Source organism: Xyrauchen texanus, chromosome 10 (genome assembly GCF_025860055.1).
Source record: "Xyrauchen texanus isolate HMW12.3.18 chromosome 10, RBS_HiC_50CHRs, whole genome shotgun sequence".
In the NCBI taxonomy this organism is placed as follows: domain Eukaryota; kingdom Metazoa; phylum Chordata; class Actinopteri; order Cypriniformes; family Catostomidae; genus Xyrauchen; species Xyrauchen texanus.
The window spans coordinates 24,465,580-24,479,272 of NC_068285.1; the positions used below are offsets into that span (position 1 = coordinate 24,465,580).

At 38.1% G+C, this 13,693-nt stretch overlaps 1 protein-coding gene across 1 annotated transcript in view; it reads right to left on the reverse strand.

The window, feature by feature from the left end:
• The window catches only part of LOC127650051 (potassium voltage-gated channel subfamily KQT member 4-like), a 93,232-nt gene extending 90,713 nt beyond the window's left edge, over positions 1-2,519 (reverse strand). The window contains 2 exon segments of the mRNA XM_052135183.1: positions 2,219-2,474; positions 2,477-2,519. Coding sequence (XP_051991143.1) covers positions 2,219-2,474; positions 2,477-2,519 — 299 coding nt within the window.
• Positions 2,520-13,693: the final 11,174 nt, after the last annotated feature.

Consider the following 13,693-nt stretch of genomic DNA (forward strand, 5'->3'; position numbering starts at 1 on the left):
CATCATTTGCAACAGTGAATAAAACATTTAGGGGACTGGGTAGCTTAGCGAGTATTGATGCTGACTACCACCCCTGGAGTCACGAGTTTGAATCCAGGTTGTATTGAGTGACTCCAGTCAGGACTCCTAAGCAAACAAATTGGCCTGGTTACTAGGAAGGGTAGAGTCACATGGGGTACCTCTTTGTGGTCGCGATTAGGTGTACTCGCTCTCAATTGGGTATGTGGTAAGTTGAGCGTGGATCGCGGAGAATAGCATGAGCCTCCACATACTGAGTCTCCGTGGTGTCATGCAAAGTGAGCAACGTGATGAGATGTGCAGATTGACTGTCTCAGAAGCAGAGGCAACTGAGACTTGTCTTCCACAACCCGGATTAAGGTGAGTAACCACGCCACCACGAGGAACTACTAAGTAGTGGGAATTGGGCATTGGGAGAAAAGGGGAGAAAATAATAATAATAATAATAAATTATTAGTTCAGTCATCAGTCATAATCTATCAGTCAAATCTATCATCAAGTTCCTCTTTGCATTAAAATGTTTATCTAGACTTGGAGTATATCAGTTGGTTCTTAATTATATGGGTTTTTATGCATTTGTACCACGGTTCATCTCATTTTGAAGTCTAGCGACGCATCTTAAGTATCTGGTTTAGCAGCGTCAAATACACAGGCAGAGGCACAACCTCAGCTAATGCAACTGTATTGCTCTGTAGATAGATCCGTCTCAATTGACAGAGAAGCACAAGCGCAATGCTCTTAAACTCATGGCTTTGAGAGAATTATAGGCACAAGGCACGAGAAGCGAAAACCATTTGAATTCAGCACAGAATTCTACATGACCACCCTTGAATTTACTATAGTAGTCTAACGCTAACTGTACTTTAAGCCAAAATAGATAATAAATACATATTATCATATGACTACTTCAGCTCTATTAAATTTGTCATAGGCTACATTAGGGAGTGAGGGAATATAATAATTTTTTGTTATAACTTATAAAGATTTATATTTTGTATTTATTGTTTTTTTTCATGTGTTTAGAGTAGGTCTACTGTTTATATTTATTTTAATTATTTATTTAATTTATTTATTTATTTATTTAAATTTAAATTATATTTAAAATGCCATAGTTTGTTTTATAGAAATCATGTTATATCTAACCATGGTTGTGAAGATGATCCATGCTTCTGTGTGTTTACTATGGTCTTGTTACACTGTATCACTCTTATAATTACTATAAAAATTTTCAAAAAAGCAAAATGTAAAATACATTAACAATATAATTATTATTAGTTTCTGTCTTCACATTTTCATTTTATAGGCCCAAATACAGCCCTCCATCTGCTTAAATTAATTCATGATGTAAGCCAGCTGAATGTATTAACAAAACTTTAAAATTATGCAATGCATTCAGCAAATTAAGAAAATAACACAAATATTAAATTTTTGCATGTGTGTGTGTGTGTGTGTGTGTGTGATTGAGGGAGAGAGAGAGAGAGAGAGAGAGAGAGAGAGAGAGAGAGAGAGAGAGAGCTCTGAATGTATGTAAACAAATGGTGGCAGTGGCTTAGAGACTTATACTTGTCTAAACTACACTGGGGTGAACTACTGTTTTAAAATCAAGAAGGAAAATCTCACAAAAACCTCAGAAATGATTTTTGTATCGTTTACTTGACTGACTTATTAAGTTATGTTACGGTATTTTGCAAGATTTTTAAGAAGGTTAGATGCACAGAATCTGTAAATCCCATAATGCAAGCAAATCTGATTTGTTTAAAGAATGTAGCATGGGAATTGTATCCAATTTTGAGAGATTAAAATCAATCTTGGCTCATGTTCAAATTATGTGGATGTTTTAAATTTAACGCATGCGCAATTCTACAAATTTCACTGCTGAGCATGCGCATTAACCGAAGGTATCCCATTCTGATGGGTATGATGTTTTGTTAGAACACCTGCTCAGCAAGTCTAGAATTAGAGATTGTCACTTTCTCCAGGTGAGCACGCGGCAGGTGCGCCGTTCAGTAACAGGCCATTTGCGCGTGCAAATTACATTGCAGTCTTGAAATGTTTTTCTGATGTAATTCTCTGACGTCAACATGCTTTCTGCTTAGCTTAATTTTTTTTAAAGATCGAGTGAATGCAAAACAAACAAAAAAATCACATCTCATAACGTCCAAGCAACAGTTCACGTGCAGTTTCTATGCGGGTGACTTACATGAAGGCGTGATAGATAAATGCCCATCCTCTTGGTCTCTCGAGCACGTTGTACAGGCAGTTTTGTAACTTTCTGTAGCGTTTGCTGGAGGCAGAAGGAGTCGTCCTCGGTCCCGGTGGCACTGGCAGCGGTGTGCCCAGTAAGCCGGTGCGATGAGAAGGGTGTCCCCGCTCTGGAGATGACGTTTCGCTTCTTTCTGTGTGAACAGCGGCGAGGGCCACAAACTCAACCCGCCTGTCGTCATTTGGTGCCGGGGAACCAGCATTCTAATGCCTCCGTTATTTGACGGACTACCCAACATTATTGTACTCACACCACACAATCAAAACTAATGCACCCTATAGCCTACAGCAAAACTCGCTATCACACCACAAATTGCCAAACAATAAAAATCATTATTCTTGTAATCAGTAGAATAATGAAGAAAATATCCTATTTTAATAACTAATAGTCAACTTTAAACTTAATAACTAATTAGGATAAAAGCCACTAAATCCCTTTGAAATGTAGGCTAACAAGCTCGTTCTAACATGCAAAACATGTCCTGTCCAGTCCCTTTCTAATGTGATATTCTTGAGAAGACTCAAATCTCGGGGCAGTCGGGGACATGTTATTTGTGTTTATAATTTAAATTTAGCATCGCTTGTGGCATATTAAAAGGTAACTGGACAAAGAGCACTTCATGGTGAGCCACTTAAAAATCACTCAAAAGTTTTGGAACACTCCCAGCGACCCAAAACATCCCATAACACACGTTTCCCCTCACAAATACTATCTATGCACACGAACGAAATGTTTAAAAGTCATCGGCATGTCCCTCGGTTCTCCTCTCGTGCCCTCTCCAGAGCGCTGATTCCGGTTCTTCTGGGAGGAGCGCAGCGGGTCCGCGAGAGATACATTCAAAGTCGTGCCGATAGTTCGGTCATTTCAAGACTGTCCCAAAAGTCCGTGACATGTTATAGAATCCGCAACGGTGTGGACGGAGCGAGTGCGTAACGGGCGCGTGCTGTAAGGAGCGCAATGTTGCTTCAAAGAGATCGCGAGAGAGACGAGAGGAGAGGGAGGGATGGCTGGCACCGACACCAAATTTAGATGAAGGGATTAAGTTTTCTGTTTTTCCAAGGGACTGGTCACATCTTTAAAATTTTTAAGATCTACAGCTAAATTGATGGACATAGACTCAACACTGGGGTTTGATTCAGACAGGCTAAATAAAAAACTATCCATCAGAAAGTGCAAACGTTTGTCGATGATACATTTCTAAATTTAGTTGCATTCTCATGGAAACGTATCAAACGTTTTTGCCAACAGATTGGATCAATGCTAATATTAGATCAATGAAATTCAGTGAAAACCTGTTGCCAGTCACGTTCAGAGAATCAATGAAAAGCCCATATTTGTTGATGTCAAAGTCAAGTTAACCCTCTTGAACAGGTGCTGGGCATGTGCTGTACAATGTTCTAAGCTCTAGACCAAACTAGACATATGTCAGCAAATGTAAATATTGTTTGCATGTGTCACCAAACAATAAAGACAATAGTAACAAGAATAGTAAACCAGTCAGTGTTACTGCACTAAACTATGCTTACAAAAGTTTGGTGGCTAAGTTATGGTGTTGATGGTGGATGTTCGAGCGGACTGTGGCAGCCTTGAAACGGAGAAGACATCAACATCAACAGTCGATACCTTGCATTTAGATGATGTGATTTTATGCAAGCCGTCCTAATGGCTCCTGCTATGCTATGCTTTAGAGCAACTTTGGAATGCATTAGTCCTGTGCCGCTGCCTCTAAAGCCCTCTGCTTTATTCCCTTTTGTATTGATTTTGATTTTGAACATAAGAACATTTCATTTCAAATTCATCAACCACTAATTCTTAACATTTTCAAATTAATTTAGACATTTCTATGGATCAGAGAGAATAATAAAACCCAGAAGAACAACATACAGACGAAGTCATCATTTAAAACTTTCTAGATGTTCCTTTTCACTTAGTCTCGAGATTATGTGGAAGTTTACTGAGCTCAGAAGCTATTTCTCAGAATCTCAGAAGGTATTTTAATGGCTGTCCAGATCAGATCGAGATTTCACCAGGCATTACATTATTTCAGACACACCTTTCCATTATATTCTGGGTGAATGAGATGAGAAGATTTAATCCTTTTTAAGAACAATAATGCAACTTATCAAAGGTACATTCCGGGTTCAGTTAAGATCAAACGGCGGCATTTGTGATGTAATTAACAAAACAATTTAAATTATATAATTAACTAATTAAAAAAAGTATTTCGACTCCTCACCTTTTCTTAAAAAAACAACAAAAACACACACACACACACACACACGCAGAAATCAAAGTTACAGTGAGGCACTTGCAATGGAAGTGAATAGGGGCCATTTTTGGAGAGTTTAAAGGCAGAAATCTGAAGTTAATAATTTCATAGAAGCACTTACATTTATTTTTGAGTTGTGAAGTTGTTTAAACCTTGATGATAACAGGGGTTTTAGGGTTCAGGGTGCACGTCGTCATGGTAATGGTGTTGTATAATTGAAAATAACTTTAAACACAAATGTTAGTATGCAATGTTATTACACTTAATTCATGTTAACACCCATATTGTTTAAGATTTGTGACTATATTTTTGAAAGTTCACTGGCTCCATTCACTTCAATTGTGCCTCACTGTAAACCAGATTTTATTTTTTTTAAGAAATTGTTTTTTGTTTTTTTTGGTATTCAACAACATTATGCCACAAATGCCGCAGATTGAGCTAAACTTGAAACCAGAGCATTCCTTTAAACAATTTAAGGTGGCAAAAGTAACAGTCAGTTTCTGGTGTGGCCACCAGCTGCATTAAGTACTGCAGTGCATCTCCTCTTCATGAACTGCACCAGATTTGCCAGTTCTTGCTGTGAGATTTTACCCCACTTTTCCACCAAGGCACTTGCAAGTTCCCGGACATTTCTGGGGGAATGGCCCTAGCTCTCATGATCCAACTGTTCGCTGATGTGCTCAATATGATTGAGATCCGGGCCCTTCGCTGGCCATGGCAGAACACTGGCATTCCTGTCTTGCAGGAAATCATGTACAAAATGAGCAGTATGGCTGGTTGCATTGTCATGCTGGAGGGTCATGTCAGGATGAGCCTGCAGGAAGGGTACCACATGAGGGAGGAGGATGTCTTCCCTGTAATGTACAGCATTGAGATTGCCTCCAATGACAACAAGCTCAGTCCGATGATGCTGTGACACCCCGCATCAGACCATGACGGATCCTCCACCTCCAAATCGATCCCGCTCAAGAGTACAGGCCACGGTGTAACGCTCATTCCTTCGACGATAAATGCAAGTCCGACCATCACCCCTGGTGAGGCAAAACCACAACTCATCAGTGAAGAGCAATTTTTGCCAATCCTGTCCAGCGAAGGTGGGTTTGTGCTCATAGGCGATGTTGTTGCCGGTGATGTCAGGTAAGGACCTGCCTTACAACAGGCCTACAAGCTCTCAGTCCATCCTCTCTCAGCCTATTGTGGACGGTCTGAGCACTGATGGAGGGATTGTGCATTCCTAGTGTAACTCGGGCAGTTGTTGTTGCCATCCTGTACCTGTCCCACAGGTGTGATATTCGGATGTACTGATCCTGTGCAGGTGTTGTTACACGTGGTCTGCCACTGCGAGGACGATCTGCTGTCCTTCCTGTCTCCCTGTAAAGCTCTCTTATGCGTCTCACAGTACAGACATTGTAATTTATTGCCCTGGCCACATCTGCAGTCCTCATGCCTCCATGAAGCATGCCTAAGGCACGTTCACGCAGATGAACAGGGACCCTGGGCATGTTTCTATTGGTGTTTTTCAGAGTCAGTAGAAAGGTCTCTTTAGTGTCCTAAGTTTTTATAACTGTGACCTTAATCGTCTGTAAGCTGTTACTGTCTTAACGACCGTTCCACAGGTGCATGTTCATTAATTGTTTATGGTTCATTGAACAAGCATGGAAAACATTATTTAAACTCTTTACAATAAAGATCTGTAAAGTTATTTGGATTTTTACAAAATTATCTTTAAAATACAGTGTCCTGAAAAAGGGATGTTTCTTTTTTGCTGCATTATATCTGCAGGTCATGCACCCATAGCAACTCCATAGAAATAACTTCAGAAGTTTCATTGGAGAGAATCATTCAAGGGTCCACCCACAAACAAACAGAGCCCCCTCCTCCTAACTCCTGTAATTATCACAAAGACTGAGTGGTACACAATAGTCCCAAACCTCCAGAATGGAATTCTGTGGACACACAGCAGCTGGGGAAGGTCACCACACTCAAAGGACACATGCACACATTTCTTTGAGTGCTAAATGTCACTGCTAAGACAATTATATTGAAAGACATAAACAGCTTCTTGTCTTCCTATGGTGCATGGTTGCAAACAAGTCATCAAATGTTGTGAAGCAATCTGGGAAAACTTTGAGCTCTTTACAAATAAATACATACACACAGAGGACACATTCACTCACGTCCCAGAAAGCTCTGTGTCATCCAAAACAAACAGCCACAGAAAGACATTAGCAGAACTTTAAAATACACATAAGTAGCACTGGTTAAACCTCACATCCGCTGTGCTCTGTAGAACAAGACTGGTCAGTGGGAAGGTTTTTCCCACATCATACTGTTTGGATTTTTAACTTAATTTTATTTTCCAAATTATAAATCAACACTTTTTTTTTCTTAATTCTCTTACTCTGGTGCAACAGAAACTAATACATAATTGTTTTTAGAGAAATAATTTGCTATGTAGATACATTTAATGTCTCTTTCAAGTTGAGGTTATGCATGGATTTAAAACATGACAGAACTGCTTCACAAGATTTAAAGGAATATTCCAGGTTCAAAACAAGTTACGCTCAATCAACAGCATTTGTGGCATAATGTTGATTACAACAAAAATGAATTTAAACTCATCCCTCCTTTTATTTAAAAAAAAATGAGGCACTTGGAAGTGGGGGCCAATTTTTGGAGGGTTTAAAGCAGAGGTGCCCAAATGTTTTCCTATGAAGTACCAAAAATCAAACTTGTGTGAGGGCAGTGGGCCAAAAGTAAACGTTGCATATCAAACTGTATTATTTTAAAATTAAATATGAATACTGCAAAACACACAAAACTCATCAATTAAAATAATCAAGTGTCCTATACTTGCACAATGCACATAATTGATTTTAATATAATTTGTAAGTATGTTGGGTCTCTTTCTCATTTGTGAGTCATTTTGAATAAAATGTCTGCTAAACGACTAAATGTAAGCATCTCTTAAAACATGGTTACTGTCTCTTTCAGAACAGTGCGTCTCCTCACAGTAAACACATGGTAGTTCTGTGCAGTCTTGGAAAGATGAGGATACAATGGCATGACTTAATATTATCAAGTAGGATATTGTTTTGTTTTGTGACAAAGAAGATTTTAAAGGCTACACATTGTCCTGCATGGATTTCACTCAGTATTACCATTTATTGGGACAGCTAAATGTAATAGGATTATTTACTTAATGCTGTAAAAAGATTTTGCATAGTTAATGCATTTAGCCTATTTATTTTATTTGAAATTAAATAAAATTTGAATTGTACTTTTGCTTTTTTTTCTTAAGGCTGAATGTATTACATTATGAAAGGAAATAAAAGCTTCGAAGGACATGTAAAAAATTGAGGGGCCTATTAATTTCATTGACTCCAAAATATGATTATGAATAAGAGCCTTTCCTAAATGGGGGCCTGGGTAGCTCAGTGAGTATTGACGCTGACTGCTACCCCTGAAGTCGCGAGTTTGAATCTAGGGCGTGCTGAGTGACACCACCAGGTCTCCTAAGCAACCAAATTGATCCGGTTGCTAGGGAGGGTAGTCACATGTGGTAAGCTCCTCGTGGTCACAATTAGTGGTTCTCGCTCTCAAAGGGATGCAGGGTTATTTGTGTGTAGATTGCAGAACTTTAAAAATAACAATTTGGCATTGTATCTTATAGTTATTAAAAAACTTGCAGCTATCTGTTTTTAGGCAGGTAGTTGCAAGTAAACGAGATATCCTCACGTTTGACAAAGTATTACAGTATGATGCACACAGATGTTCTACACACCTACAAATGGGGTTTAAACAGAATAAGAATAAATAAATAAGAATAAAGAATTGATTTACTGCATTACCGTTTTTGTCTGGCTGGTAGGGCAGAAAAGGGATTTATGAGAGTCCTGGTCTGTTCACTTAGTGTTTGTCTTAATGTGGTCAAAATCGGTGTTTGGAGTGAATTGAACCGTTGTTTAAATTGAAATTCTCCCTCACCTGAGTTTATTAAGCCTGCATCACGGGTGCGCTTCAGTGAAGTACACATATACATTTTTAAAAATGTAATCACTTATATTCGCTACTTTTCAAATAAGATATAGTTTGTGTGATGCAAAAATAAGACAAAAAATGTAAAAAAAAAAGATGAATTAAAAATCAAGAGTTGCATCAATGCCATATTTTTTCCCCCTATTTTTTCCCCCTCTTGTCATCTTTGGCAAGGCGGGCCAATTCAATGGTCATCACGGCCAACTTTGGGCACCTCTGGTTTAAAGGCAAAAATGCACTTTTAGCATTTACATTCATTCTTCTGTTAAAGCTAATTTATAGAATCAGCTGTGAAGTTGTTTAAATTGTCATTTTTTACAGTCATTTTAGGGTTTGTTGACATTCCATTATCATTAAGAGTCAATTGTAAAATTGGCTCTTACTTTACACAGAAAAGATTAGTTGGTGATTTTATCACTCTAACATCATGTTTACATGCATATTGTTTGTCTTGTGGATATACTTTTGAAAAAGCAAGTGTTTTAACGTTCAAAAACATTCATGTTTACAGGCGTTTTTGGGTTCAGTGTGCACGTCGCCATGGTAAAAAAGTTGTACATTTTGAAAACTTTACACAGAAAAGATTAGTTGGTGATTTTATCACACTAAAATCATGTCAACATGCATACTGCTTACGTCTTGTGGCTATACTTTTGAAAGTTTATTGGCCCAATAATTATTTTGAGCCAATAAATTCTTTGGCCCACTTCCATTGCAAGTGCATCAGATTTTAGCTTCTTTTTAAAGAAAAGGAGGGGCAAGTCAAAATATTTTTGTGGTAAACAGTATTATGCCACAAATGCTGTAGATTGAGGTTGACTTAAAAACTGTATAAAAATACGTGGACACAGCTTATGACACATTCAGCTTATGTGTCAACTTGCATGCTCTTCAGGACCCTGATTGTAATGCACAGTTTGTTTGCTCTCAAACAAACTCGTAAAGGTGCCCTTTAAGACCGCAAAAATAGTGTATGGACAATGCCCCTTGTTGTAGAGCCTCTACTGTTCATTGCACCAGGAAACTGTCACGATACGCAAAACAAGCCATATAAAAATATTTAGCAAATCTACAGGTGTAGTAAACTGAATAAATGAAACCAGGTTGGAGAAAGTGCAGCAAGAACATTCTGCAGTGTATTTACTTTCATGTTCCAAGGAGAAAATAATTTACACAGATTTGGAACAACATGAGAGTGAGTAAATGATGACAGAATTTTCAGAACTATACAAAAACAAAGACTGAGGCTGTGGCCAGATTTCTTATGAAATCAAATATGCCTCTCCTAAACTAACATTCAGAAGTTGCAAGCAATTTATTCCTGAATCCGTTACTTCACAGTTCTTCTTCAGAGCAGGACGGGCTGGTGTGCTTCCAATATTTTGAATGAGAGAGACCTTTTGAGAGACCTGTGAGGGTTGAGCAAGTTCGAAAGACACCATTTCCCAAACCAGAGAAAGGATCTTTAGTAATTGTGTATCCTTAACCTACCAAAGAGTACATCCTTATGTCCACCTTATGTCTCAGAAATCGATTGCACAGACTGTGTATAGCAATAAAGAATGAATGCAAAGTAAAGTTTGATGACTAAAGGAACTTCTGTTCTATAGTTCTTGCCCTCATGCATTACTTTGCTGGTTGCTAGACTTAACCCCAAACCCCCAGACACCACTACGCATTTAAACCATAAGAACTGCAGTATTGCAGGCCCACCTAAATAGCTCTGTGCCCAGGGTTCTGTGCAACTGGTGTTGTGTTCAGAATAGCATACTGCCATTTTACTCCTATTTTTTTCAGCAGTATACAATATGTATACTTTAAACAATATACACATTTTCTGTATGCATAGTGTACCTGGCTGACCTACTACACTGACCAAAATGAGTATTATACAAAAGTATACAGATTGGAAAACTGTATTCCACAATGCAATGCACTTTACTTTATGTGCTGAACACCACACATTTTTGACATCTCTGGTGTAACTCATTATTTGATCGGACTGTAAAATGTTGAGACATTTCTACACAAAATTGGAATAAAAATGCAAAATAACCTTTTACTATCCCAAATCATAACGGAACAACACTAACTAAATTAAACATGCAATTTGATGAGGTCACAGTACAGCATGTTGCATACAGCTACTGTTTGAAAGGTTTATCATGGAAACGAAAGGCTGCCATTTCACTTTCTATTTAATTTTTTTAAATACTAGGGAGTATACAGCAAGTAGTAAACTCACTTGGCCTGTGAATCCAGTGAAAGGTTGAAAATTCTTCAGCTGAAATCGATGTCTGTTTACCAACATTTTAACCACTGCCCCCAGTGGCTAAAGCTGAAAGTGTTGTTGAATGTATGAGCACAGGGTGAAATGTCCATAGAGTGGCACCAAAAGCAAGCTGTATTTCATTGTAAATTATGTAATACAGTCAACAGAAATGCATACTTTATGAAATGTACACCCAAACCCAACACTAAATCCAACAATTAGTGGAGTAAAAATGTAATCTTAGATGGAAAATTAAACATCCGAATCAGGCTCATCATTGTGCCAGAGGAAAAGGTATTTTAATTGATGCAAAAATATCTGATGAGAGAAGGTGCATGTCAGCAACTCAGCAGAATAGGGTTGATGACGGTACTGGAACATTTGGTGGAAACATGTCGAGTTCCTATGTGAATCTGGAGGTTTTGTCTTTTCAGACATGGGTGTTAGTCTGGACAATCTGTAAGGAGCCAGATTCCTTAAACTTTGCCTCAGAACAAATTGGTCAGTAATTCACAGATTCTAGAACTAAACTGAGAGCAGGTGAAATGCAAGCTTATCCTCATTATAATTCTGTACAATTGAGATTCCGGTACAGAGTCCAACAGTTTAATCCAACATCTTTTCACTTTAAATTACCGAAAAAAAGGTAGAGGCAGTTTATAGACCAACACAATAATAATACTCACCCTTTATAAAGTAAGGCAAAATAAGCCAAACATCACATACATGGAGTGAGAAAGCTACAATGAACGATAAGCAATCTAGCATGTTTAATACTTACACTACTCAAGTCATCCTTGACACACCTACAATTTTTTTTTTTTGTCATCAAAACTATTAAAAAAAAAATAAAATAAAAAAAAAAAAAAAACACAATTGCAATTGTGTAGTGTAGAGATGTGACTATCCATTCAGCTTTAAAACAAAAATTTCTTAAAAAGTTTTTAAGGTCACGAGAAGCAGCAAGTGACCAAATTTTGACTGGTAGTGTATGAAATATACCCATCTCGGGAAAAATACTCAATCACAGAGATCAGCAACCAAGGGTCAATTAATGGAATTTAGAACCACGTCCAACTTTGAAGCCTGATCTGTTGGGTTTCCCCTTTGATACAGTATGAGGTGTCCATCAACACAATGGCTGAGCCAAGCAAATGGCAGTGGGTGCTTTCCCAATGACTATGCATGATTGTGAATGGCAACAATATGGTGACATTAGTTGACACAATCACAACCCCTGTGTACTGCCATCTCTTACATCAGATTAAGATTATATATTATGTATGAGTTAGATGGTGGTGTAAAATGAACTAACCCTCATGGTCTCTCATGGGTCTCTTCTAATCTATCGGATGATTCTTTGACCTAAAGAAACTCAACAGCCAATACAAACAGAGTTAATAAATCCCAGTCATGACAGGATTAATAGCAGACTCCATATTTCAAATATTAAGAACCAGTCCACAATCATTAATGCTGTACTTGTTTTCAGCACAAGACGATTAAGCATGTCCACAAGTGAAATCCTGGTCTAAAACAATGTACAGGAAGTGTAAATACAATATATTCACAGATATGCATTGTATACAGATGGTTTTGAAATAATATTGTTTAAAATTAGCATATCGTAACCTAAGGTAACCTGATTGATTAGAAAATGTCGTCTAATAACAAAAAAAAAAAAAAAAGTGTTTCTCTTCAAATAAACTGAAGGTGCAGGATAAATGATGCATTTCAAGCCATTTGCCTCCTCAAAAAAAAAAAAAAAAAGGTTGGGGAATGACGACTGAACATAAGACTCCCTCCTAATCACGTCTTCCTTTCAAGATTTAGGCCGGATAAGAAATGCTGCATGACCTCCCGAAGCTTAACAGTGAGTGGCAAACTCGTGACTCAATTGTTTAATTTTTCCCATAAACCAGACCATTTAGAGAGAACAAGATGGAAAGTTTGTTTATGTGATTTTGTACAATGTGCTCTGAAAAGTCACGGCAATAAATGACGCACGCGCTACCCCCAAACAATGATTGAGTGGAATATTACAGCAGCACACTTCTATTTCTGATTAAAATGTCGCCATCCTGTGGCGAAAAAGGAACCCCGCCCCTGCCCCTGTCCGTCATAATTGTAAACAAACAACTGAGATGTTAACGACAGAAGTGTAATTGTAATAAACCCAATGTTAATAAAACATTGAGTATAATGCCTTCTATTTTATTATTATTTGATGGGTCAATGAAGTGAGAGCTAGCAAAGAGTTCTGATATGCCTGCAGAGAGCAAGCTGTTAGCGTTCTCATCTACTGCAAAGGCAGTTGCCTGGCTGGCATATTCAGCCAGAGGGTCAATCTACTGAACTGCTCCTTATGCCTCCTACACACTACACGAATTTCAAAGATGTCGGATTGTGGTACTGTTCATATTACACAACTGCCTGTAACGTCATGGAAGTCGTGGCGTTTTCAGATTACAAAGCGAATCGGCAACAGGGGTGAACACATTACAAAACATTTCACTAAAGATGAATCCCAGATGACTCTGCCTGAACTCCAAATTACGTTTCACAACAGAGTACATGCGAGAAGTGGTACGAGATACGAAAACAAATGCATGATCATACGTTATGCATTTCAGAATATGATGTGTATGTTTTTAATCATATATTTTATTGGTTAAAATGTGGAAAAGTACCTCCTACTGAAAAATCAGTAAGTAATTTGCTTACCTGACTGTCCAAGAGAATTGGCAGTTTCTCCTCAACTCTTCTCTTTCTCCACCCGGTTGTTGTGCAGTTCAGATGAAACATGAAATCTGGTGCTCCTGCCTTTTTTCTC